Source organism: Halichoeres trimaculatus, unplaced genomic scaffold (assembly GCF_033239565.1).
Source record: "Halichoeres trimaculatus isolate MK-OKI-2021-1 unplaced genomic scaffold, fHalTri1.1 fHalTri1_scaffold_17, whole genome shotgun sequence".
Classification (NCBI taxonomy): domain Eukaryota; kingdom Metazoa; phylum Chordata; class Actinopteri; order Labriformes; family Labridae; genus Halichoeres; species Halichoeres trimaculatus.
The window spans coordinates 20,607,731-20,635,534 of NW_027437195.1; the positions used below are offsets into that span (position 1 = coordinate 20,607,731).

The window sequence follows — 27,804 nt, forward strand, 5'->3', positions numbered from 1 at the left end:
TCATTAACACACATGATTGCTTCTGTAGATACTTGAATGAATAATCTGATGCCCTCACATTAGCTTAGAAAGAAAAAAAATATATAAATTTGTAATAATAATTAAAAAATATTAATAACAACAATAATTTCAAAAACTGCATATTTCAACTGAAGACTTTTAAGTTTGAAGTTTAAGTTGTAAAAAAAAAAAGCACCAAATATTTTGGGCAGAATTCTTTTGAAAAGACTTAAAAATGTAATTTTTGTCTTTTTTTAAGTCTTAAAGTGCTGTTTTGGCTCCAAAAACTGAAAATTCAGATTATTTTAATTAACTGATAGTGTCACTCGAGCTCCCTTCAGACTGACTGTCTACATCTGTAGCTACATGGGTCTTTTTCTTTAGTGTACCACGACGTTACATTGTAAAGACTAGTTTACAGTCTGGACCCCTGCATTTACATGCAGATCAAACCATTTAGCATCTGGGACCCCCCTCGGCTGTTATTCAAAGTCAAATTACAAAGTTCACCTCATGAGAAAGAAAACAGTGCGCGCGATGAGCTCGCTTTATTTAAAGTGGGGGGGTGGAGGGAAGGGGGGGTTATCCAAGGTGTTTGAGACGGATGAGGGAGGTGGAGGGAGGAGAGGAGGGAGAGAGGGGGGAGGAGGAGGCAGGGACGGTAAATTGGGCGGACACATAAAAACTGCAAGGGGCCATAGATGCTGGATCATTTGGAAAGTCTGTTCACCCTGTGTGCTAGTCGTCCTCACGAGCTGAACCAGAGACGGATTGGAAACCACGCAGGAGAGCGCGAGCGCCGGCCTTCTCCCCGACCCCGTCTCGTCTGGTCCGTTCAGAGGTGTCGCTTAAAGGATTAATGAGCCAGAAAGGCACCCAGCTTCTCCTCTGAGGCTCATTTCGGCGTTTTTCGGCTTCACGCCTGGACTGCCTTACACCTTCTCCTTTCTTATTCACTTCCCTTGAGGATACCTGTACCTCTACTGATGGTAAGCGCTCATCTGCTCACACATTCACACTAAAAAGACAGAGGGAGACGGTGGGGCTGCTCTGGGAAGCTGAACCTGTTGGGTCAGACAAGAGGAATCACAGTGACAGTTTGAGACTGCGTGCGTTCTTTGGTGTTTTTGCGCAAGCTCCAGTAAAAAAGTTTGGGTTGCATCCAAGGCAGACAAGCGCAAAAGTACGCGTTTAAAACTGAAACATCCTAACTGTTGACGGAGAAGCGCGGATAAAGAGGAAAAGGAGCATTTGGGGACGAATGAAAGCGAACCGATCCAGTTGGAGCTCGTAACAGCCTTTGTGCCGGAGAGCTCTGACAAACCTACAATGTGAGGTCATTCACAAACGGAGTGTCCAATTTCTCCACGATTCCGTTTCCTTAACAGAGTTTAATCATTTCACGTGTCGATCCGTTAACTTCTGGTGTAGTTTGGCACAGATTTCGAGCCATGAAACACCTGTGGCTATGTACTTCGTGTCATCCTGCTGTGCGTAATTTGGAGACGGCTCAGAATTTATGTGGGATTTTCTCCCCCTTTTTCTTTATCATCTAAGAATGCATTTAAAATATAATCATTTCATAATTTATTGATAATTCAGACTACTTGTGAAAAGTGTGTCAGTAAGTTGGTTGCAGATAAAGGAGAAGGTTTTGTAATTGTAGAGCGAGATCGTAACATGAGGGATCCACCTGATTTTTCACAGCACCTGTTCTAGTAACGAAGGTTCCGGGTGAAATTGTGTCATGTAACTCGGTAACAGAAACGCAGCAACAGAGAAAACATTTTGCGGCCTGCAGGCGCATGGCGTCTTTGGCACACTCCTTGTTTCGCTTCCATCATTTGAAGGAAACTCTCCAAACTTTGTGCATTTCGCATTTAATTCCATCATTTCCCTGTTTTTTTTTTTTTTGTTTTGTTTTTTTTTGTACTTCATTTAACCACGTGCGTTTTGCAAATCGAGTTTAAATCACTTAGGAAAATATTTGCAAAGGAGTGTTTTGTTGATGCTACTGAACAGCCATATCTCTGATTTCCAGCATTTATAAAACCAGCTGGGATAAATCCACCGGGAAGGGAAAAGGAAAAAAAAGGCTAAACATGAAAAATCTCAGATGAGTTTCCAGCTAACTCATCTCCTTGTCTTTGAGAATCTAAAACAGCTAACAAAAGCATTAATGATCTCACTGACTGTGAATGTTCTCACTGTTAAACTGCTCACTGGGAGCAAATAAAACTCCAAAAAACCTGCACTGCTCCACAACAACACACTTTTACAAGTCCCTGTTTTATTTCTGTCAACACAAATGAGGATATTGCATGTTATTGGGAACACATGGGAAAGTGAAGCTAGAGTGTGATTCAACATCCTTTCAGCTTTTTTAGAAAGACATTTGTTATCAGGAAGTAAACAGGCCTTTTTTTTTTTCATTTTGGTTTGCCTAAATAATGAATACAGTCTCACCAGGAACCTAAGGGGAGCACATAACACTGCATTCCCCCTGACGATTACAGGCTTGTTAAAGTGATAACTTTGGTCCACGATGATAAAACCAGGCCAGAGGTTTGGCTGTTCTCTTAGTAACCTGTTGCCCTCCTTCCACCCTCCCTCCCTCTTTCTCTTTCCAATTTTCCCTCCCACCATCACTGTCAAATTCCTCAGGAAACACATCTGAAGAGCCATGTGCATAGACTGATCACATTATCTCTGGTCAGAGAGGGAGAGGCCAAGGGGGATTGAGCAGAGCCAAGGGCAGTTGACTGCTCCGGCCTAATTGCAGCCTGGTCTGCGTTTGTTGTTCCAAAAGACTGCTGGTCAGTTCACATGTCTGTGGAGGGAGATCCTTTATTTAAACTTTTAACAAGCTTAAGGCTCTAAACAGTAATTATAATTTTAAAGTGGTGTGAAAATCCTCTTTTTTTTAAAACCAAGTTGGTGAAAACAGGCCCTGAAAAAAAAGAAAGAAAAACGAAGGCAACGACTTTTCCCAGCGCTGAAAGTTCCTCCCCGTCTGCCTTACATCTTCTTTCATCATCATCGCACCACTTTGAGTGTCTGTCTGTGTTTTAGCCCGCAGCTTTGTCAGTGGCTGGTTACAGTTACAAGATGTTCTGTATGGTCAGTGTTTTTGAGTGCTATGAATCCCTGTAATCATGGGAGAGGCCCTTGCTGTACAATGAACGTTTGTTGCGAGAGACGTGCACTCACACACACACACACAAAAACACACACACACACACACACACACACACACAAAAACACACGTTATCCCCCCGCCACCCCACCCCCACCCCATGGGTAATAGAGCTGATCATGTTCTGAACCCTCCTCTCTCCCGCTGTCTTTCTCTCGCTGCCACTTTTCTCACGCACACTTATGCAAACATGTCCGTGCATGCACATTACATATCACACTTTATGAATACAGTGTCATGACCGAGAGAAAGGGGTCAGTTATAGGTCAAAGAAAAGATCCTCGATTGCATGTGCAGCGAGCTGTGCCGGGGCCGTACACACGTATAGGAAAATGTTCAGCTAACGTGCATCCTCGCTGTGGAGCAATGTTTGGGTGTTCTCCAGTGGAACCGGCTCCAACTATGACCAAAGACTCATTTGTCTCAGGAGCGAAGTGGACAAATACCTGCCCTGTGGTGCTGCGGTTTCAAAAAATTTGTAACTTTATTAGTGTGATTCAACAACATTAGCGCTCTGCAATGACGTGTTACAGAAGTGCTGTGTGCTGCAGCTGAGAGAAAATCTAGGAATTTTGTTGAAGATGCTCAATAAAATTTAATCAAATCATTCTCTTGGAGCATATTGTCCAAAATTCGATTACGTCCTCACCAGCGGCGGATGATCCCCTCTCCTACTGGTGACAGTGATGTCAAAGAGCAGGAGGCTTGTCATCAGCGTCCCAACAACCTGTGTGATCCCTCAAGTGCGGGAGTGTTACCAAGACATGAGGCCCTTTTTGAGTTGGATGTCTTGGCTCCTTGTGTGAGGAGGGATGAGGGTGACTGAGTTCACATTGGAGACAGATCCTCTAAGCAAACAGCCCTCTTGTTTTGGATATGGATTTCACCAGTTTCCTGATCAAAGAGGCGTTATCAGCGCTTTGGTCTGGACATGAGAGGGAAGTTTTATTTTGTCGGTGGATTTATCTCTTGGAAACCGTTTGAAAGTAGCTGCTTTTTCGAGCATGTTTCTCAAAGGTGTTGTACATGTGGTGTGTTTTCTGTCGTCCGTGTTGTGGCACATACCTCCTTACATTCCAGTTACAGTAAATAGCTAGCTTAGCCTAAATGATAAGCCTCAAAAGAGACACCAGGTCTCTCTTTTACCCCCACATGCTTTACCACTCTTTAGGCTAATAACATGTAACAGTCTCAGTTTCTAATTCCTCTTTGTTTGTATCTGTTTCTTTCAGGAACAGGGTCACTCCAACGTTCTCCTGCAGCCGCCCAACACCACCTAACATTTCCTGGAAGAACGTGTCCATCACCCGCTCTCAACAAACATGGACTGTTTTCCCATGCTTTATTTTCTGTCGGTAAGTAAGTGGACCGTGTCGATTTAATTTGTAGTGTCTCCCTCTTTCCCTCTGCCCATTGAGTCACTGATTTATGTGGCATCCACCAGACTTGAACTAAAAGTCCCCACAGGGTGTTGGGCAAGGCGCTTCTTGTGTGACGAGAAGACTGTGGCTCCTTATCGAGGGAAGAATTTGCTCTGACCCCGGAGCCGCCTCTTTTATTTGTCTAATCATAGCGGTGGTGGAGGGAGGAGATGAGGGGCACAGGAGTAGTGAGGAGGAATGGCTCTCAGATTCCATTCAAGAAAGTTTGGTTTTTGGAGCAGATGTTTACACTTGGAGGATGTCGCCAAAGATAAACTCAAAGTGGTCTATCTGATGGAGGACTGCTTCACTGTAAACAAGGCGGTCTAAGTCTTCAGTTAGTGGGAACAGTTAGAAAAAAGGATGTAAACATTTAAAGACATGTAGAAGTCAACGAGTCTTTGGTTTGTTCATAAAAAGTGCATTCCTTTCTGTTCCTTTTCTTGTTGAGCTTTTCTCAGTCCACTCATCATCATTTCTCTCCATGTGCCATCTGCTGCTCTCCTCAGAGACATCATGATTCCTGGTAATCGAATGCTGATGGTCATTTTAATATGCCAAGTCCTGCTGGGAGAGAGCAACCATGCTAGTCTGATACCTGAAGAAGGGAAAAAGAAAGTACCGGGCCTGCAGGGTCGTTCGGCCGCTCAGAGCCATGAACTGCTGCGGGACTTCGAGGCCACGCTGCTGCACATGTTCGGCCTCAAGAGGCGGCCGCGGCCCAGCCGCTCGGCCACCGTGCCACGCTACCTGCTGGACCTCTACCGGCTACAGTCGGGAGAGGCTGAAGGCGTCGGAGTGCACGACATCGCTTTCGAGTACCCTGAGAGGTCAGCCAGCCGGGCCAACACTGTGAGGGGCTTCCACCATGAAGGTAAGAGGAAAAGAGGGCAGAGGCGCTGAATGTAAGAGGGTGAAACTAGAAACAAACAAAGAAGAAGGAAAGTTTTCCCATGAGCAGGAGGAGGGGACTGAAACATTATACTGAACTCATAAGTCACAGCAGTCGAGCATGCCAACTATTTTGGTAGTAATATATTTCATTAGCATGGGCGAGGACTGCTGAGTATTCAGGGTGTAAAAACATTTCCTACAACCCTTGAAACATGATTGTAAGGCAGCTCCACCCATCTCACCATAACCAAGGAATCTGAGGATGTGGTCACCAAACTCTGTCTGCAGAGGGGCTTAAAAATTTCTGCTAGACAAGCTCTCAAGAGCCTCATTTGACAGAACTCTGCATGTTTGGTTAGCAGCTGAAGGAAAAGCATACCTCCATATTACTGACTTCAACTTCTCACCCCACCCAGCAGAGCATGACTCCAAGAAGCCAGGCCAGAGTGCTCCTCTGTCTTTCTCTTTCTCAAGCTCTATCTCTCTCTTGTCTCCAGTTTATGTGGAGGGCTCTCCGAGAAGGACCTTCCTCAACATACAATTATCTTTAATGCTACTCTTGCAGGCTTCTAAATAAAGCCCCTACTGCCAACAATGTGGGTGCTGAGAGCAGACGCTGCAGCTCTCTGAAGACATGGAAAAACAGTCTCAGAAAGCTTGAGCGATAGAAGGATCGGAATGCCAGAGGGTTTTCCATTCATTGTAACACAAGGCTGTTATGTTTTAGCTGTAAATTCTACTTCTAGGGTGAACAATCTGTTGAATGAAAATAGAAAGCTACACTGAAACCTGTTGGTTAAAGCGTGAAAACAATCTCTGGCAGAGAGACAGAGGTGATGCACCGGATTTAGCAAGGAAAGGAGCAATCTTGCCAGAAAAGTGGGGAGCTTTAAGGCTAAAGAACATGTCCAGCCTTAGGGGGAGGAGTGAGGAAGGAGGGATGAGTCAGCCTTAATGTCAAAAACTCTGCAAGAAGAAGCAGAAGCACACGGACATGTGCATTTAAGAGCGAAGAAATGAGTGGAGTGAGGCAGCAAAGCACTGCATGTGAAGCGAAGAGTGTGTGTGCACAAATGTGTGTTTGTGCTGCTCTCTGCAGGCATTTAGCCTCCATCTTTGCTGAACTATGTTAATAATACGTTCTGAGGACTTTTGAGTGGGAGTGCTTTGCTTTCATGGAAGCACCATTGTGCAATAGTATGATTCAGCTGTCTGAATGGCTTCAGCACAGTGAGGTGTTGCACTCTCTAGGAGATGGTTATCCAGGTGAAAAGACACATTTACCCCATGGTCATTCACTCTGCAGTCAGCAGGAATGATTGTTTACTTACTGCCAGCTCAAGACAGAGGATGTCTTTATGTTTTTCATAAAATCTCAACCAAATCGTGAATTAAACTACAAATTTGACACCATGTGTGCGTGCAAATTTAAGTTTTGTCCAAGCTTTGTCAAAGGATTGAACTCATTTCATCCCCCTTCTTTCCCATGAGCTTCGAACAAATGTGATCCTACTGAAATCGTCTCCCTCTGTAATGATTATTCATGATGAAAATGATAAACGTCTTAAGTGAACAAACTGCAGAGCCAATCAAAAACACAGCAGGTTTTAATAATGAGAACCACCTGGGTAAGATTAGGGCCTGGGTGTGAAATAACAGGGGTGGATTGAGCAGGAAAATAGTAGACACAACATTCCTTTCCCCAACAATGGTGATCTTGCCAGAAATCTGCAGACTGAGCGTGGAACAGAGAGCCTCCACTGTGTTTATACTGTACCTGTGGTACGTTAATCACCACCCTCCTTGTAATGCGTGTTTCAGCAAAGTGCTCAGGGAAAGGCATTGAGAGAAGAGCTGGATAATCCTTAAAAAGAGATAAGGAAGCATGGGCAACGTTTATTTATCTAACCTGAATGCTTAAGGAGACTTTAAACTGTGCGTTTAAGTAATTTTGTTTCAATTAGATGGTGTGAGGTTACCTAAAGAACACAGTGACCAAGAATTTTCTAATAAGAAACTTAAATAACTCATCCATTTGTTTACATACACAGTAAAGTAGAGCTACACACTCTCCTTATCCAAGCACCAGGCGAGAATTAATGTGTTGGCTAAAGTATGCCTTCCTCTGCTACAGTAGGTAGCGCTATAGCTCCTTTAGTTTATTCCGATTGGGCTGTTTTTCCATGTGACCTACTAACTCACATAACAAACGACAAAAAAGTGGGCGAGAAGAAAACTAGTTGTACATCAAACGGTGATGAATGGATCACTTAACACCTACACCTTTCCTATGACCTATGAAAAACTATACTGCCTCCTGTACTACTTCCTGAGGTTAGGTTTACGGGGCTTCTGTCTACGTATTTATGATGTTTGGTTTCCGTGTCAAAATGTTAAGAATGCATTGGGGTAGAATATTCAATCAATCCCCAACCACGTTATCCTGGTTCGATCGTCTAACTTTAAGAGATGGGTCCTAGTTTGATCTTAGACTGACTAAGATGTTAAGATGTATTTTCAAAGTCAAGTTGAAATCCGACTCAACTTATCAATTTTTAACATCATGCAAATGCGCAAAATGTTTTTGTAAATTTTGTAACTGATTACATATCTGACACGTCTCTGTTTCCTTTATTTCCAGAGCACATGGAGATGGTGCATGACCAGGACGATGGAATAGCTGCGCCACTTCGCTTCTTGTTCAACCTCACCAGCATTCCAGAGGATGAGCTGCTGTCGTCAGCCGAGCTGAGGCTTTACCGTCATCAGATCGACGAGGCCATCGCCGACACCCTCACAGATGACCAGAGGCTTCACAGGATAAATGTGTATGAGGTGCTGAAGCCCCCACGGCCCGGGCAGCTAATCACCCAGCTGTTAGACACCCGGCTGGTGCGACACAATACATCCCGCTGGGAGAGCTTTGACGTAAGCCCTGCTGTGTTGCGCTGGACTCGTGAGCGCCTTCCAAATTACGGACTGGCAGTCGAGGTCCTGCACCTCAACAAGACTTCACCGCACCAGGGTCGACATGTCCGCATCAGCCGCTCGCTCCACCAGGAGCCTGGCGAGGACTGGGAGCAGCTGCGCCCTCTCCTGGTTACCTTTGGCCATGACGGTAAGGGTCACCCGCTGACCCGCCGGACCAAGCGTAGCCCCAAACAAAGGGGTCGCAAGCGCAACCGCAGCTGCCGACGCCACGCACTGTATGTAGACTTCAGCGATGTAGGCTGGAATGACTGGATAGTGGCGCCCCCTGGCTACCAAGCCTATTACTGCCACGGAGAATGTCCCTTTCCTCTGGCAGATCATCTGAACTCAACCAACCACGCCATTGTTCAGACTTTGGTGAACTCTGTGAACAACAACATTCCTAAGGCCTGCTGCGTGCCGACAGAGCTCAGCGCCATCTCCATGCTCTACCTGGACGAACACGACAAGGTGGTCCTAAAAAACTACCAGGAAATGGTGGTGGAGGGCTGCGGCTGCCGCTAACACAGAGACTGAAAGGATCTCGGACTGGCGACTTGAAAAAAGCTACATAGACACTAAAACAAACCAGAAGGTCTTTACTCCCAAAAATGTTCACTTGGACCCTTATTTATAACTTTTATGTTGAGGTGTATGTTTGTCTCACTTTTTTTGTTCCTTTGACAATATGATCATATATTTTGACAAAATATATATATTTATATCTACATATTAAAAATAAATTGAGTTCTTATTTTAAACATAAAGAGCTGTACAACTTTTCATAATGTACATTAGATTGTATAAGGTTTTTTATTGAGGAAAATAGTAAAAACAATCTAAAAAGTAAAGTTTATTTACTGGTAATATTTATTCCTTCATTTCATTCCTTCATCTGGTTTACCTTTAAGGGGGGCAAAAAACATAGAACTATGACTCCAGAACACAAATACATGAGAGCAGATCCCAAGATGTTTGATAGAAATTATAGAAAATAAGAGCACTGCGAGGATAAACTGCGTCATTTATCCTGTTAAAGAACTGGTTAAAACGACCAAAAGTGTAAACTATTTTCATCAACCATTTTCTTTTAAGTAAAGCTGATAATTTAAATGAAGCCTCTAAACATAATCCATTTAACCACTGTGTAACAACATTGTATTTAAATTTTTCCACCAGGAGGTTAAAAGTAAAGTTTTTGTTTCAAATTCAAAGTTGGTTTTTCATCTAGGTTGCTTTTTAATTAAGATGTTTGCTTTTCCTCTTATGTGGTTAAAGGTGGATAAAAGCGAAAAATCTCTCTGATTTTACAAAACATGTTTTAGAACTGACGCACTTTTAGTGATTTAGATCAAAGAAAGACCAAAAAAAGTAAATCCCTGATGTACTCCTGCTCTGCATTTTCTTCATCTTCATTTTATTTCCAAAGCTGTTAGAAGAAATGTAATGCCTTTGAAAGCGACCGGGCCTTTAGCTTAGAGCCTTATTGTTCTCAAATTTCACTTTTATGTCAATTAGGCTAACGTGGTGGTTGGACACTCACTAATCCAATTGCAGCCGGGGCGGCTTGTTGAGCCTGACTGTGGGAGAGTGATTCTATTGTTCCTGACGTCCCCACATTGGGGGCATGATTGTGGTCGATGCGTCCTGCCCTGCTACGAGGCGGCTGAGTCCTCAGAAGAATCAAAGGTTAGACGCTCTGTCTCCTGCCTTTGTCTTCGGCTGCTCATGCCGGCAGAGCAAAGACGCCTGTCTCCAACCTGTGCCCCATCACACAATGGGCTTCTACATCACTTATTTACAAGCTGACGGCTGTCCTAAATTATATGATAATGTTTGGAGAGAGGAACCCCTTTGAACTGCTGGGGGGATGGCAGCTGTGCATTGTCGCACAGATACACAGGGACAGGCCTTTCCATCAACAGGTACATATATATATCATAAAAATATAAAACTGAGGGTACAAGCTGTGAGTTCTTCTCAAAACACTTAATTTTCAAATTCATAAAAAATAAAAACTAAACTTCTTAAAATCGTTTACACTGCAAAGATTTACAAAACCATGTTCCTAAATTTGCTCCTAAACTGTGCTCCACTACTTTAAGTGTTTGATTGCTGGTTAGTTGTGTCATATGATAGTTACAGATGAGAGTGATTTCTCTCAGTGATAACCAGCTTTCTAACTGGAGCATGAGCAGGCCCTCAGGGCTCGTAAAGGCTGCTCGGCTTCTCTTTGATTTCTGCATATCAGCGTCAAAAGGAGGGAGAAGATGAAGAAGAATTTCATTTTGAAGTGGCTGAGGGCAGACGAGAAGGGGCTGAGAGTGGGAGGTACGTATAGGTGTGTGTTCAGAGGAGGAGGAGGAGGAGGAGGAGGAGGGGTATTTTAGCAGAGCAGCCACAACATATCAACAGATATTCCATCTCTAAGGGGGAGGATAACACTAGCCATGAATGGTAAATGTCTTGCCCATGCGGATGCAAGTCTGTTAAATAGTCCAAAAAGAGATGTTTACACAGCCACCCTTTCACTTCACCGGCCTGCAAGCCTCGACTCAGTGTGTGTGAGTGTGTGTGTGTGTAAGTGTTGTGGAGGCGGAGGAGCTCAATCCTTCAGCAGCATCACACCTCCAGTCCTGAACAATTCACTACATGTCCTCCGCCACACGATTGTGAAGAGCTCCAGGAAACAGATAAATGTGTGAGTAAGTGTGTGTGAAGGGAGTTAAAGACGCAGCAGAGGGTGGAGGGGGTGGAGGGGCTCGGGGTCAATTACAGAATGAGTCCTCAAAAAACAGATCGAGGGCTTTGTCATGCCTATGTGACGTGCCACTCAGTCTCCTGTAAGTGCTCTTTCTCACGCAATTACAGGTGAGTCATTATGCAGCGGGTCTATTGACACTGAAGGACTAATTGACCGGGTGAAGTCTTCAAAAAGCTTTTTATTTGGACATTCCTCCTTAAAAGCCGAGTGTTTATAGACAGCGAACCTCCCTACAGGAACAAAGGAAGATGATCCTCACTTTGCGTCGCCCTCTTTGAGTGGGTGCACTCCATACCTCTACTTAAAACCTTTCCTTTTCTTTAGAGTTCACAGATGTTTGGGATCTGCATGTGTTACAGTGTCCATGAATGGGTGCATAAGTCATGTGACACAAACACACTTTGAAGATAAACTCACGAGGAGTTGATCGTTGGGTGTTAGTTATGTCCATTATTAATACGTTTATTAGAGTATCATTGGTTTAAATTGTATTATTTGTAGAATTAAAGAGACAACACTGCTATTTAGCCCTTTAGTACGGCAAATTTTCAGCTTTTTAATAATCTTTTGGCCAACACAGACAGATTTGTGGTATTTTTATTTGATTTTTTCATTTTATTTTTTGGAGTCCATGAAAGCCATCTATTTATTCATACTCGTGTATTCCCAGGCCAAGAACTTGCTGGTCTCTGGCACCACTATTTCGGGGAGTGAAGGGCTGGAAGGATTTTTTGTTCCACTTACATGAAACTTCAGAAAGCATTTTATTTGCACATAGTCTTGTGTCAGATCTGATCTCTTTTATCAGGCACAGGTCTTCCACATTTATCCAGAGATCTAGTTTTCTTCTGCCGTCAAAAGGTGTGGAGTGTGAACGTGTGGAAGAAGGTGAACCACCCACAATTTTTAAGATGTTCTGAGGAGATATCGGAGCATACAGGTTTCAAAAAGTATTGTTGCGTTTCGGCCTCACGTTTACACGAAAAAAGCAATCAGCCGACCTAAAATGCAAACTTTTGAAAACAGCCTCCAGAGTGAATTTTTTCTGAAATGCTGCCAACACAATTGCTGTGTAGACAGTTAGCCATCGTTTTCAGCGGAAACACTGACATCACGCTCCGCTTTGCACTAGCGCATACACTAGGACAACAGTACCGTTGTTACGATCGGCGCGGACTACCATGTTGTGTTTATGCTACTGAATCTGCTGCCTGTCTTTCAAAAAAATGTGCATCTGTTGTACCACTTCTGCTCTTGGCATTCACCAATACACCAAATGATCTGCCCATCTCTACTTCAGTGGAGATTCCAAGATTTTCGGGACAAGACAGTTACAGTGCCACCTACAGGCCTGGTATGCTTACCACAGCGTTTTCAGTCCCTCAGCGTTTCTGTGTAAACTCAGATTTTTTCTGTATAAACTCAGATTTTTTCTGTGCATTTTAGCATTTTTGGATGAAACTTGTGTAAACGGGGCCTAAATCTCAGCTGTTTCCAAATGACCAAGATGTGATGAGCTTAAGCTAATGTTTTATTGTTGCTAAACACATATTCAAGTATGATCATCTTGGCCACCAGTGTGACCTAACAGTTAGGTCAGTCACATGGACTGTGAAAAACATCATCTCGCTCAGCTCGACGTGAGGTTGCCACAAAAACTGCTCCCCCTGGTGACTGGCTGCTGTATTGGTCAAAAACTCTGTCTCCCTAGTCATTTTAATGGGGCTGTGTCAAACCTTAAAAGATAAGCACACCTCATAGTAATGTTTCTCACATTTGTATGGTTATATGAATATATTATTGGGCTGCAACGTGTTCAAGTCCTCTTTTTCTGAAAAGCGTCCTTTTTCATTACAGCTCTGTTACGTGAAATGATGATTGATTCGATCCTACAAGAATAGCAAGATACATCAGAAAGGAGAGCCAAGAGGAGATTAGACTTTCAAAAGAAAGAAAATTCACTTTTTTTTGTTTACGAGGCTCCACACAGATTCTGTCCTGCACAGAGTCTGGTTGCAAATTTACAAGATGGCAGAGCTTCAGACGGGGAGATTTTGGCATCAAAGCTGTACAATGGTAAAAAGCGGAGCTAGGCCATTCTATATGCAGTCTATGGTCACACGCCCAATGAGGTAAGCCCTTGAGAGGGGGCCTGGGAGGAAACCAACCTGAGGCCTCTTCTACATCTTACTCCCAACTCTAACTCTGTTTCCTGTGCTATCCTTTGTCTTGTCCACTCTGAATTAAGGCATAAAAGGCCAGAATTAACACATTTTATTTATAATCATCTCTAATTCTGGAGAAAGAGGGCTGTTTCAGTATGACCCAGTTTAGACCAGTGCCTTGTTTCCATGCATCTTCATACAAAGATTTAACCAGCTTTAGGTCAATGAGGGGCAAAATTTAGTCGTTCATTTCACTGTAAAATATCTCTCTCTCCCTTTCCTGACCCCATGTGGACCAGAATCTGTCAAATCAACCAAAGATCATTTCCTCATTGCATGCTCAGCGCTGTTTTATGGTTTGTGTAAAGAAACAGGAGATATTTACCCCGCTTTTATTCCAATGCCAATCACTAACTAGTGTTATTTACAATGTTTGTTCTGTCGGACTTAATGAGCCTGAAACGGTGATTTCATTCAGTGTGGTTGTTCCTTACCATCACAGCCAAACCAATTAACATGTAGCACTTACATCCAGCCTTTAATCAGCATTTAACCCTACACAGATGTCTCACAGCAAATAAGATGACCTAACACCTGTTGTTTTTCAGCTAAATTGGATCAAAAAGTGCAGGTTTTATCTGCACAGATCACACAGAGTATGAGGAATTTCTTAATATTATTAGATTACTTCACTGCCAAGCTTTGTTGGCGATGCACAATGTTTGTGGTTGCCAAAGTTCTGAGATACCACAGAAGAAGAAAAAGAAAACAGATGGGAACATAGTCCTACAAACACATGCTGCTCCTGAATCCTCCCAGTCAACTTGTCTTTGTTGCTGTTTCAGCGGCCGCCAACTAAAAATAACAGTTTAATATGACACTAATAAATCAACCAAACAGCTTTGATACTCTGCTGTAGAGAAACAAGTGTTCATGGACCATAATGCATCACTCTGGAAAGAGTGAGCCTCTGCTCCGTTGTTCTGCTCTCTCTGTCCGTTAGAGAATCAGGAGGGGCTGCGGTGATGAAAGCTCATGTCAGTGCTGCTCGAGGTCACGGCCTCTTGTTTCACTCTCCCACTCATACTTCCACACAAACACACACACACACACATTCCACTTATACTCATTTTCAGGGTATATCATTTTTACACAAAGACACAAACACACACACACACACAGAGGTCTGAAACCTTAGACCCTTCCCGCTGTCCATCTGTAGGGGTTATCTGTGTGACACCTCCTCTCACCCCTGTCTGTGACTCATCTCCTCTCATCACGCACACCTTGCTGCTGGCACATGGCAGCCGGGACACTGCACGCTGCATTTAAGGGGGATAAGGCTGTCATCGATGGAATACTTTGACCCCGGGGTCACAGGCATGAAGAGCAGACACACAGTCAGTACAGTGCTGGCAATGATGGGAAGTGTAGGACCCACATTCAGGGTTCGGACACGGGTGAATTCAAAATGCTGGAACAATATTTCATCAAGGTTTTTAATTGATTTCAACCACTTTACTGTCACTACAAGATGTGCTCGTCTTACTTTAAAGGTTGCTGAAGGTGACTGCATTTCAAACATAGTGAAAGGTACATGATAAAGTCAATTAAATGACACTAGGATCCAAGCTGGTTTGTAATTTTGAAGGAAGGACAACCAGAGAGCCATCATTTACTTATGAAGCAGGTGCAGACTATGCATGTTTTAATACTAATTACATATTTGCAGTATTCATTTAATATTAATATGTTGTAGTCCCAGTCACTACACTTCAACATACACCTCCAACAAGTCTGAGCTGAGTCTCAAGTCCAAGTTCCCAAAACCTGAACTGAGTTGAGTCATTTTGAGTAAAACTATTCTTTTATTCTTATTACCTCCGCCAAGAGGGTTTTTTTTTTTGCAAGTTTGTCTGTTTGTTTATCTGTGAACAACATAGCTCAAAAAGTAACAAAAGGATCTTGATCCAATTTTCAGGAAATGTTCAGAATGGGGTAAGGAAGAACTGATCAAATTTTGGAGGTGATCTGGATCACCTTCTGGATCTAGGATTTTTTTAAAGGATTCTTTATCATAGTGAGATAGGGCTGTTTTCACCATATGTGTATATAACTCCACAATCAATGGTTGGATTGCTTTGCAAAACAATACAAGACAAGGTCACCATAATTTCTGACAGATGTTGAAGTATGATCCAGATCCTGGAAATATTCTGGATACTGAGATCCAGAATATGAAATATGTACTGGGTCATCATAATTTTCAACACTGTCAGGTAACAAATTATCGCACAAACTTGCAACTAACACCAAATTGTAGCAGACAGTCTGCTGAAAGGGAGTATAACATTAAAGTAAAGTAAAAGCGTAAAAAAAAGCAACCTTTGACACCACACTGTTATCTGTAAGACCCTCAGGTGGCAGTGTAGGAACTTGTGTAGAAAACACATTTTATTTAACATCAAATAGTTCAGGGTTCAAAAAAGGTTACAGCGCTGTGTGTCGCTAGCAAATGCGCGCCTCACTCTTAATGAGGGAGATTCTTTTATGTAGGTGTGTAACAAACTCATAACCCCACCTTTGATCCATGAAAAGTTAACAAACCAAACATCTTTGGATTAATGATTGAGTAAATCTAGCTGCTATAGCCATCAGCTTGCTAATAGTATTGTACTCGACAGTCCAAGTAGGCTAACTTTAGCATCTCACTTGCAGGTGTCTGTTAAAGTTCAAACTCTTCTTTTTCCAGTTTTGGTTCTTTTACATGTTGAAGATATTGCTCTGCTCTGCCTTTACTTGCTTTTGCTCTCCGACTCAACTGACCCGGCTGATTTTCATTATTCTCATCACTTGTTCCACAAGTTTCAAGTAAAGCAAGCTACTTGTTGCTATCCAAAAGGAGTAAACTACAAACACTGATAGTGATTGACGGTTGTTAGGGATTTTGGTCATTCTTACCTCCTTTAAGCTTCCTCTAACTAACAGTGTGTGTAGGGGTGCGTTTGTACGTGCCTGCCATTACATGCACACTTAAGTACATGTGCGCAGTTACAGCCCTGTGTTTGCCCTGTGTGTTGGGCTGTTAGCTCTGCTGGTGTCTGTCAGGGGTGTTAAAAGAAAAACAATGACGGCCTCTCAAAGAAACCTTAATAACAGTAATTGGTGCCTGAGTGATTAGAAAGAGTATCAGATATTTCCATCTTGACAACTGTTCCCAAACAAAGAGTGCAGGAGCAGAGGGTCGGGGGCATGGAGTGTGTGACTGTGTGATTAAACCCCCTTGTTTCTCCCACCAAACCTCTCCAACTGGGAAGGGACCACAGTGGAAATTTCCACTTGTCAAAGGAACAACCTGCGGGTTTAAAATTTGGTGTCAAGTGCCGGTGTCGCTGTGTGGACGGAATGCTTCTTTTGTGGGCGAGTCTCTGGTGTAATTTCGGGCAGGGCAGGGTGTCCCTGCAGTAGGCCTTTCTTCCTCGAGCCCTGAGCAGTTTCATTAGATACGGCTAATGAAAAGATGGCTGCTGGACAGCCCGGCCCCCCGACGCTCCTCTGGCCTGTATTTAGAGCCTCCGCCTCGCTTCTCCAACCGAACAGGTGTGCTGGCCAGCCCTCCAGCACTACAAGGCACTGAAAACACTTTTCATCCATGTCTTTGCTGTAACAGATGGCAAAGCTTTTTTCTTTTTAAACTTATTCCACAACACTAGTTGCACTTCCCTTCTTTCAAAGTTTTTTTTGCCTAATTTACTTTTTACTGTCTTGACAAATAAGCTAGTTTACTGTCAGCATTATTTCTTTGCCCTTCAGTAAAATGCAGTTATTCCTCTGCTTATGAAAAAACAATACAGGCAAATGCAAAAAGAGTCTTATTGTAACTTTATGTCTTCAATAGCTTTTAAAACCTAAAATTTTCAGGTCAAATCTTAAAAAGCTTATATGTCTCCATACATTTCAAATTTTTTGTAAAGGTCTGTGTCCATCAGCAGCATTTTTTGGAGCTGGTAGCACCATGGCTTCACTGTCAAAACAGTTATTACTGATGCTAACTGCTACAAGCTTACAAAAGTTGTCCTGAAGCCCTTCAACTTTTTTAAGTGTGTTATAAAATGCTCTACAAACATTTGCTTTAAAATCGCAGGTTCATTTCTCCTTCCCACAGGCCTCTGCCACTGTGGCTGATGAAGTTGATTTCAGACGCCCCACTACTTTCTTGATTTTGATTGGTTGATGAATAAGAGATGAAATTGATAATCCTAGTGTGATCTAAAGGGTGCGCTAGCTTCAAGTGGGAGTGCTGTGAATTCAGCTACAAAATATCCTGAAAAATGCCAAAAATCATTGGTTTTGTTAATAAAATAGGTGCTTCTAGCGCATGATAATTCTTGAAAAAGTAAACACTGGCTCTAATTCTCAAGAAATTACTTCTGATTTTTTGTTTTCTACTTGTCAATTATTTTGAGCAGTCCAACACTCAGTTAAATGGTAAGTCTTACCAACTTGTAGGCAATAACTATAAACCTGTTGAAAATCCATAATGGGATAGAAACAGTTGCTGTATTTGTTTTGGCTTTTTTTGGTCCAGGATCATGTGACGTACCTCATAAGGGGATAAAAACTTGAACATGTGGCAGAGGCAGAAACACCGTCAAGTCATATGCACAAGTTTGGATAAAGATATAAATACATAAATGTCGTCATTTAAAAATTTCTCAGTCCAGTGAATATTGAAAGCTCCTCAGACCTTTTTGGTTTGTTTTTTATGCCTGCAGTAAAAAACAAGTGGCGACATGAAAAGTCACATATTCTTCTCACATCCTTGTCTTTATTTACACATATGGCAGGAAATTAAAGGCAGTGGGAAAAGCATGTATCCCTTATTTAACAATCTCCAGCCCTCTGAAGCCTCTGGCTAAGTGAGACGTTGTAAAAAATAGCCTCCTGTAATTAGACAAAGCTGTTTATGCACAACTGCTACATCTCATTCCCTCATTGGCCTCTCTATGAAGCACTAATTTGTCTTTCAGCATGATAATAGTTGATATACAGTATGGTGTCATCTGGTGACAGCTCATTGTTTTGCTTTGGTTACTTACAGAAGCTGCTGTCGGCTACTGGCGGCTTCTCGCTTTTCATGAGCATAAATATCTGAGAAGAGGACTGTTGTTTGGCTGGGAGTTAGATCTCAGTGTTTATTTGCTAACAGACTCCCTCTGTGTTCATACGCTGACCCTTTGTGTGGCTCTCTGAGAGGCAGGTGGATTGTGCCCCTGGCTTGCGAGCTACAGTTTGAAAGCAACAACGTGAAACCGGAGCCGTAACATGACCCTGAGGCAATTAGGCCCACAATGAGGACGTTTTTTTGGCATTCACTCCCTTTGTGCTCCCGAATACTATTTAAGGGCAAATGAAATGAGGAGCTTCAGGTGCTTTGGCAGAATGGCTGAGGAAAATTTACAACCAGGTTGCAAATGACCAGCAGTTAATGTTTTTGTGCTGTAATGATGGCTGTCTGTTGAGTTTAAGTTGATGTAGCTGCCTTAATATTTTTTCTTTCCTCTGAAGTTTCTCCCAACTTTTTCCTGTGTTTTTTAAAGCACAGGTATAAGCAGGGAAAATTTGGGTGAGGTGGTCAGAACTCAAGGAACAAGACCGTCAGAGTCCGTTTTGTAGGATATCCAGCCTGACAACTCATTGCCATGTTTACTGATGATTTGAGAAAGCGGGAAAAGGTACAAGGAAGACTGGAAAAGAGAGAGACCGTGTACCTCCTTCCCTCCTTCTCTCCCTCCTCCTCTCTTTCCCTGAATGGAGTGTGTCTACCGGATCTGGCCAGGATGAAATGTCATATCTTAGACTGATCCTTATCTCTTAATCGCTTCCTTTGTCTCCCATGATTCCCCAGACCCTCCCTGACTTCCCTCCTCGGACACAGCCCTTTGATGTGTCAGCCATGGTTAGGGACGCTGGGGGTGGGATATTTGTGGTGTGTGCATGCATATGTGTGTTTTAAAGCGGCAGTCTGTTTCTGCTCTGAGCTAACGAGAGCCAGAGGTTATCAGAGTTTGATGGAAAGAGCTGTTGCTTTGCATGTCTTCTGGCCTTGCAGAGTTAGCTCGTATGTTGTTCCATGCGTTTCTGTGTATCTAAGAATGTCCTTATGTGCTGGAGGGCAGGAGTAATGTATAACATGGACAGTAAAGCAGGCCTGTGTGTCTGTGTTTGATGTATTCATATGACTCTGTCCTGATGACACATCAGCCTCACAAACTTTATCCAGGGTTACAAGCAGATGTTTGCACAGTTTGCACAGACTGTTCACAGAATGTGAAACTAATTTTAAAAATACAAAAAACATGGATTATGAAATATGAAAACATCAAAGGGAACATAACCAATGAAACAGAATCTTAGTACACTCGACTTTTATATGAATTCGAGTTTCTTACAGAAAGCACAGTTCAAATATTTCATTTTATGCTCTTTCTCACATACACTTCATAAACTTTCTACTGTTTCTCTGTTTCACCTCTGGATTGCTGGGTCCTGTTGTAGGTTTATCATCTTGATGCGGAGTAAAACTGAATGTATTTCGCTTCATCTTTGTTCACACAAATGGTTACAAGAAGCTGAATCCTTCCAAGTATGGCTTTCTGTTCCATTTTGTAGAATAATTATTGCAGGGGTTTCCTAATTGCTCGTGTGAGTTTTTTATTATCTTTTCATGATGTGACCTCCATTTTTACATGGACAATCAAGATCACGTCAAGATTTCTATTTGTCTAATTAGAATTGGGCGATGATAAATGGCCAAACAAGCCAATTTTAGCCTTACTTTGTGCTTAAAACCGACCCGCAAGTATGCTAACATGCTAAACCAAAACTGTTTTAATTGGAAATATTATGCCCACTGAACATCATCATGTTTGAATTTGTAGTTTAGTAGCATTTCAGAAAGACAATGTTTAACACTTAATTCGCAAGAGTTGTCTAAAACACAAACTCAAACTCAAGCATGAACTCAAGCAAATTATTTGTGCCACATTAGCTTTTTAGCATGGATATCTTCCTGTGACATAGGAATGAACAGATCACCAGAGGTCAAGTCATCTGGGAAATATGAGAGACTAACTGTTTTTTGTGTCGATTACCTGCTATAACATTAACTTGTTTTTTTTTTTGGATAAAAAAAATGAAAGCGCTTTCTTGAATGGAAGTAAGGGAGAAGGGTATTACAGCCCTATTATGAAGGTCACCATATTTGAAATGCTGACTCAACCCTATGCTGGTTGACTCGGCAAAAAGCAAAGAGATGGAGTATATGGGTCTTCAGCATCTTGGCTTCAAGCTGTAATTTGCCCCGCTGTTAATCAAGTCACCCATTCCTCTTATGGAAAACTTAAATGAGCGGTAATGGGGTCTTCTAGGGTTCAAGAACCAGCCACAAGTGGTCACTCAAGGAACTGCAGCTCTCAGCACATCTTCATTAGCATCATTTCTCTTTTTAACATTGGAGGTCACCACTTAGGCCCCACTTACACGACAAAATTTCATCCAAAAATGCTAAAACACAATGAAAAAGTCTGCGTTTACACGGAAACGCGGAGGGACAGAAAATGCTGTAGTAAGCATGCCAGGCCTGTAGGTGGCGCAATAACTGTCTTGTCCAGAAGCCACTTTAGGTAGGTCTCCAATGAAGTAGAGTTGAGTATTGGTGAATACTAGTTACATAGACTGGAATCAAGGAGTACAAGTATCTGCCATTACATCACAGTTTAGTTGATGAACCAAAGTCATCAAACTGTGAAGCTGGCAGCTAACTTGTTTTTTTTTTTGGTGTCCATTAGAACCATAATACAAATGGAGGAATACAACAAACTTTATACTGGTTACAAGATTACTTGAAGCTAAGGACTGAAGGCAAAAACTCATTAGGGAAATGTTTTCTGAGGTGCTACATAAAGCCAATAGCACACAACCGTAGTTCCTAAAGGCAGCTGGACAAACGTCTACAGATAAGCTAATTTCAACAATGTGAGCCCCTTGAAAACACTTCCAGACATACCATTGCTATCTCTCTGACATTGTTAGCATTAGCCCTGAGCTAATGCTACTGCTGTTTTTGCTGTAATGTAAAACATACTAGCTAATCTCATTAACTTCCAAACAGTTCCTCAGTGTGTATTTGTTTTCAATGGGTAAGCAGAAACTTTGGACAAAAGATAAAAAAGCACAAAATATTGTTCAGTTCCGCAAAGTGAAACCTGCTGCTGATCCAGCAGATACAGTAGGTTTGATGTTTTTAGCCTCTCTCCCTCCAGCTGGCTCTGGACATTCAGTATCCACTGCACTGATGAAGTTTCCATATTTACATGCAGGTTTGAATAATTCAACAAAGGAAAAGTGAGAGTGGCCCATGGTCTGATATGACCAACAGTGGATTTAATATTTTTGACCTCCTGACCTCAAGTCCACCCAGTATCTGGTGGTGTACAGCACTAATTAATTTTCATTATCAGCTGGTCACTTACAGAAAATGTCACTGGTTGTTGCTGTGTGTTTTGATTCACTGCAAGTGACGGAGCATAAATCAACGAAGATGAAATGATTATCTCTTTTTCATGGTTTTAAGCACTGTTTCCCACACATTGTTTTTAATCTTGGATTTTAAATTTTGGGTGTGTTTTAAAGAAAAAACTATCACTGATATATATTATTTTGTAAATAGCAAGGTGGTGAGTTGTTATTGGTGATAGTGTTGTGGTTGTGTTTGACCAATGTTGTGTTTGTTAATTTTTTGGGATCCCAAAACTGCATCCTTCTCAAGGAAACGCTTTTAAAATTAAATTAATTAATTTTTGGTGGTTGCTTTAAAGGATTTGTAGCTCAAATAAAATCCTATGCCTGTGAATGGCCCTTGGTGTTTGAGGCCCACACCTCCAGCTTGTCATGAAGCAGTTAGGAGATTATTATGTGTTATATTTCAAGGCAAGTCCCTCTTAGATCTCACCTAGATCTCATGGTACCAGAGATTTCTGCAACATATGAATTGTAGCACTTTGAAAATTAACACTTAAAAAGTACGGACACCCAGTGTTGTTACTTTATATCCATGTCTAAAAGATGGGAAAAAAATAATACCCTCCTCTTTAAGTTGATAGTGTTTTGCATCAGGTTGGTGTAACTATAGACATGAATCCAAAAAAGAGAAAAGAAATGGAAAAACCAGGAGGGGTGTGTGTGTGTTTGTGCGAGCATGTGCCACTTGTGTGTAAATATGTGTGAGAGAGCCAGTGCATGAAGGGGCAGACTGTGAGAGAAAGAAGAAGACACACAGAGACAGTGAGAGCTTGTTTAAGAACGATTACATCTTATGACACATCTTTGAGCAGATGTACGTGGTTGTATCTTAAAACACGTTTGTGTGTGCATGAAAAATGTCTGAATGTGTCTTATCACAGGTCATTGTGTAGTTGGTTTTATAGCAGCTCCGACATCCGGAGACTCATTCTTTGGTGCCTACAGGAATTTCTGGCTGTAGCCAGGGGTGATGGGGGCACATTGTCTGCACCCTCTGGTGGCAGGATGCAACAGCACAAGCTGCCCTTTTGTGTGTGCATCTGTGTGTTCATGAAGTGTATTTGTGCACCCACCTGTTGTTCTGGAGTCAGTGAAAGATTATGCTTCCTCAGGTGACAGTACAATACTGTATGCCTGTGCGGGGAGGCCACCCAGCATCAGCTGCGTATCCTGACAAAGATAGGAGGCTCACAATTAGAGGTTTTTGCTTCGGCCAAAAGCAACATTGTTCATTTCAGTGAAAGAGTGGGGCCCTCACTGGGTCCTTAGCCACCTGGAGATGAAGGAGGGCGGAGGCGAGTGGAAAGTAGAGGGAAGAATAACAGCATTAGTGTCAGAGAGAAAATGTCACCATAAGAACAGATTCATCATGTAATGCTCGGGCTGTTATTATCATGTCTCATGGAGCTGTGCGTTGTGAAACCCTGTGTGGATTTTCAAATTGTCAGCCACTGTTGTATGGTCTGTTTTACACATCCAAGCTTGAGTAGTGCAAAAACAAGCGAGAACTTCCCCCAGATTTAGGTTAAAGCTCAAACAAGCTCTGACACTCCCTCCTTTGCAAGTGACTTTCAAGAGGCTGTTTGTTTTTCTTGGCATGAACATACACAACTGTATACACTTAGCTGTGGACTTTGGGGCATTCAAGAGTGAGATCATTCACATATGGGCCGAGCAGTTGAAGCCTGCAGACATGGGCCTGGAGGGACAGCCTGGTTGTGTGGGTAAATACTTAACAACTTAAGAGATTATTGCCTCTCCCTGTGTGAAAAGACATGCATCAAAAGAGAGATGCAGTTCTATTCGAGGAAAATTTGCTGCTGCAGATTTAAGATTTCATCTCAGGGGCCCAAACTCCTGGATGCTGACTCAGCTGAGCTGTGTCTTTATCTTAGCCGATACTATTGCTAATTAATAGTCAAAAGTTACTCATTTTTAGTTGGAATTAATGGACCAATATTCAGTGAAAAGTCTGCTTTTAGTTGTCAAATATCTTTTATTTTAGTAATATACCGACATTTATAAAGTAGTCTGCTCAGACGTAACTTCCAAACACTTCTGCTGCATGTCTGCACTGCAAAAACTGAAATTTAAGAAAGTGTTTTTGTCATGGGGTTATTATTACTGTTTAATCATACATTCAAAAAGGACTTAATCACATTTTATTTGAGCCACATTCAAGACATAAGAATATTGTCTTAATACAAATAACTTATTTAGTAAATTGACAGATTTTTTTTAAAATGTTACAAGCAATTTAAACATTTTAACCTCCGCCAAGGAGGTTATGTTTTTTGGGAGTTTGTTTATCTGTGAACAACAAAGCTCAAAAAGTAACCAAAGGATCTTGATCAAATCTTCAGGAAATGTTCAAAAAGGGATAAGGAAGAACTGATCAAATTTTGGAGGTGATCTGGATCACCTTCTGGATCCAGGATTCTTTTAAAGGATTCTTTATCATTGTGAGATAGGGCTGTTTTTCCACCATATGTGTATATAACTCCACTATAAATGGTCGGATTGCTTTGCACAACAATACAAGGCAAGGTCACCATAATTTATGACAGATGTTAAAGTACGATCCAGATCCTGGCAATATTCTGGATACTAAAATCTGGAATATGAAATATGTACTGGGTCATCACCATTTTCAACACTGTCAGGTAACAAATTATTATACAAACCTGCAACTAACACCAAATTGTAGCAGACAGTCTGCTGAAATGGAGCACAACATTAAAGTAGGACTAAAGAGTTGCGTGACAATCACAATATGCTTGGTGGAGGTCTGCGCTCTCTGAGTCCTTTTCTTGTTATATCTTAAAATAAGACATTTTTTCTTGACTTGTCAGGTGAAATTGAGTCCTAAAATAAGTTTTTACTAGAAATAGGATTAACACGAGTAGATTTCTGTTTTTGCAGAGATCTATTTTAGGGAATAAGACGTCATAGTTTGCCATCCAATTAACATCTCAAAAGGCGACTGTGTCTCCCGCCAAAATAAAAGCTGTTATTTGTTGATTTATCACATCCTGCTTAAAGGATTTTCATCAGTAAGTTCTGGTGAGTCTCGGTTTCACTGTAAATAATAGGTTATGCAAGAAGTGCCTTGACTTTTCAGCCTTTGTGGCCCAAAATAACAGTACAAGTACAAATCTTATTTTAAAAAAAGTCTTTATATTGTATAGTATCTGAAAACATGCTGGTATCATTTTACAGCTGTGAAACTCTACTTGCTGAAATATTCTGGCTCTTTTTCAATTCCTGTTTTTCTTTTTCCCATCTGCCTCTCCCAAACATAAAATTATACATCCAAAACCATGAAACTTTCAAAGTTGGTGAATAGAAATGTTTTGAAATGGCTCAGAGTGTTTTTAGCATCACATTTCAACAACTTACACCACAGACTAAGGAAAGAGGAAAAATGTGAAAACGTTCAATTAACCATCTCGGTCAGTAATAAAAAAGCAGAGGAAGTCTTGCACCAAACAAACACACTTGTTGCTTTGGTAACGGACAACCCCCTGCTGAGGTGGCGCACATGGGCCCTCCAGACTTATGGAAAGAGGTATCAGAATGAGCACTATCGAGAAATGAGGACCACCAGAGGGGTGAGTTGGAAGAGTTTGAAAGATTTTGTTTTGGTTGATTCGTCCTGAATCAATTTGAGAAAACGGTGAAAAAGAGGCCAGAGGGTGATGGGGTTTAAACAAGCTCCTGACATGTTTGCTACCTTTGTGCTTTTTGCTAAGTACCTGCACTTCAGCATCTTTAAAATATCTTAGGATGTACAAGAAAAAGTGGAGCACAGTTTAAGAATGTAGCCGAGATACAATGAGTTTACCTTAACAGGGAGATAAAAAAAAAAAATAACATGGCGACAGTCTTGGTACAGATTGGGACAGACACATGACTGAGGCACACAGTTGGACTGGTCAACACGTGGTGCGTGTGTGTGTTGGTGTGTGTGTGTGTGTGTGTGTGTGTGTGTGTGTGTGTGTGTGTGTGTGTGTGTGTGTGTGTGTGTAAGGCTCGCAGCCACAGCCATGCCCGGAAAGGCTTAGAGCACAACCAGTCATTAGGAAGTCAGGCCGTCTGGAGCGCATTATGGGCTGGGTACAGTAACCCTTACAAGCACAGGACGCTATCAAATCCGGGATGAAGGAAACAACGAGAGAATGAGGGACAAATAGCTTTAGTGGCTTCTTTAGCTCACTTGTTTGTCCTGAGAAACAACTTTCTGTGGGTTCACTGGAGAGGATTGTTTAAGTTGTCCTGCTACAGGTGCTGAAAGCAGGTTAAACACACATTAGTTAAATCATTGGTAGTCTGCTTGTGTAAAGAGGCAGCGGGAAAATCAAGAGAAGGTTTGCCTTCAGACATCAACAATTTGGCAGATTTAAGTGCTTCATGAAGTGCTTACATTGGCTGGCTCAAATTGGTATGATTCACCTCAGACTATACAAAGAAAGTCAAACAGAAAGCAAAAGTAAGGCTGCAACATTCAGTGAGATGACACCTGGACAAAGACATGGAGAAGTTTTAAGAGTATACACAGGGCAGACTTGTCTTAAGGTGCACTTTGAGCCTGACGGCTGGGATTTTTTTCTGTCAGCCCCTGGTGTAACTGTTTAAAGAGTGACCCCGGAAAAGGGATGAGGAACAAATTAGGTACTTTTATAGGTACCGACCAAATTCTGTCAAAGTACAGAGTACTGTTTCACATAAAACCAAAAGGTACCATGTTTAGGTACCTAGATGCATCGTTATAACTGTAAGGTTATATACTGAAGAATAAATATGTGAAATTGAAAAGAATTTACATTTTATTATTAACCAAATTGATATTTTGTACCATATAAACTCACAAAAGTACAAAAAATTGGTACTGCTGAGTACCGATACTGATTGCCAGGTACCGGAAATCAGTACCAAATCATTTCAATTGTGAATGGTACCCATCCCTACCCTGAAAAATGGTGACTTTTAGTCGACATGTCAAGGGGCATCAGGTTAAACACGGAAGTGCATCCAGGAAGGCACCCTGCACTTTTTTAGTTTTTTCATATGAAGACATTTATTCTATTTCAGGTAACACAAGCACGTTTTCTTACGCCATTGGGAAGAGCATAATTTTTGTCTTTTAATACCTTGAAACAAGACATTTTTCTGGATTCATCAGGTAAATGTGGCTCCAAAAAGACAATTTTTACTCAAAAAAAACAACAAAATAAGACAAAACAAAAAAAGACATGAAAAAACTTTCTTGGATTTCCTTTTTTTTGCATTGTGAAAGTTTTCAATTTACAGGAAGACCCTTTCCAACTAAAACACCAATTTTTTATCCTATTTTTTAAATCTATTGTCTTAATTTACAAAAAGTTCTTAAGACATTTCAATTTCACTCAGTTTCTATTAATTGCCTTTTTCCAAGTGAAGATTAAATGAATCAATTTATAATGCAACAAAATGAGCCACAGGAACCATTTAGCTCCTTTAAAATAAGTTCCTGGATCCTAAAGTTCCTGGTGCCTTTAGTGAGACAGATCAGCCAATATAAACAAGGATAAATATTGTCAGCTTTGTTCAATGGCGCCTGGTGTCTTGCCCATTGTCTGAGTTATTAAAAAAAAACACTGCCCTGTGAAGTCCATCAATAAAGATTTACCCAGGACTGGTCTGCAATATTATTACATCGTGTAGACTGTGCATTTTTTTCCTCCTCCAGAGCTGTGGGTAGACACTTTGTAATGCATGCACGCCTGAGTAAGTGTGCACAGTGCACCACACAGCTGTTTGTTAACACTTTGT

At 41.7% G+C, this 27,804-nt stretch overlaps 1 protein-coding gene and 1 long non-coding RNA gene across 4 annotated transcripts in view; one reads left to right on the top strand and one right to left on the bottom strand.

The window, feature by feature from the left end:
* LOC141806927 (uncharacterized) overlaps positions 1 to 27,804 on the bottom strand; it is a 126,212-nt gene that overhangs the window by 58,563 nt on the left and 39,845 nt on the right. For both annotated transcript variants that reach the window (XR_012599799.1, XR_012599800.1), the window contains exon 2: positions 23,067 to 23,163. This is a non-coding gene — a long non-coding RNA (uncharacterized LOC141806927). The remainder of the gene's footprint in view (positions 1 to 23,066; positions 23,164 to 27,804) is intronic.
* On the top strand, positions 702 to 9,127 carry bmp4 (bone morphogenetic protein 4). Of its 2 annotated transcripts, none has more exons than XM_074692813.1 (4): positions 702 to 829; positions 4,429 to 4,551; positions 5,127 to 5,491; positions 8,153 to 9,127. In XM_074692813.1, the coding sequence occupies exons 1-4, from the start codon at positions 702 to 704 to the stop codon at positions 9,004 to 9,006; spliced, it is 1,470 nt and encodes a 489-aa protein (XP_074548914.1). In that variant the 3' UTR covers positions 9,007 to 9,127. The 2 variants fall into 2 exon arrangements, with proteins under 2 accessions (XP_074548914.1, XP_074548912.1); XM_074692811.1 differs by lacking the exon at positions 702 to 829 and adding an exon at positions 851 to 989.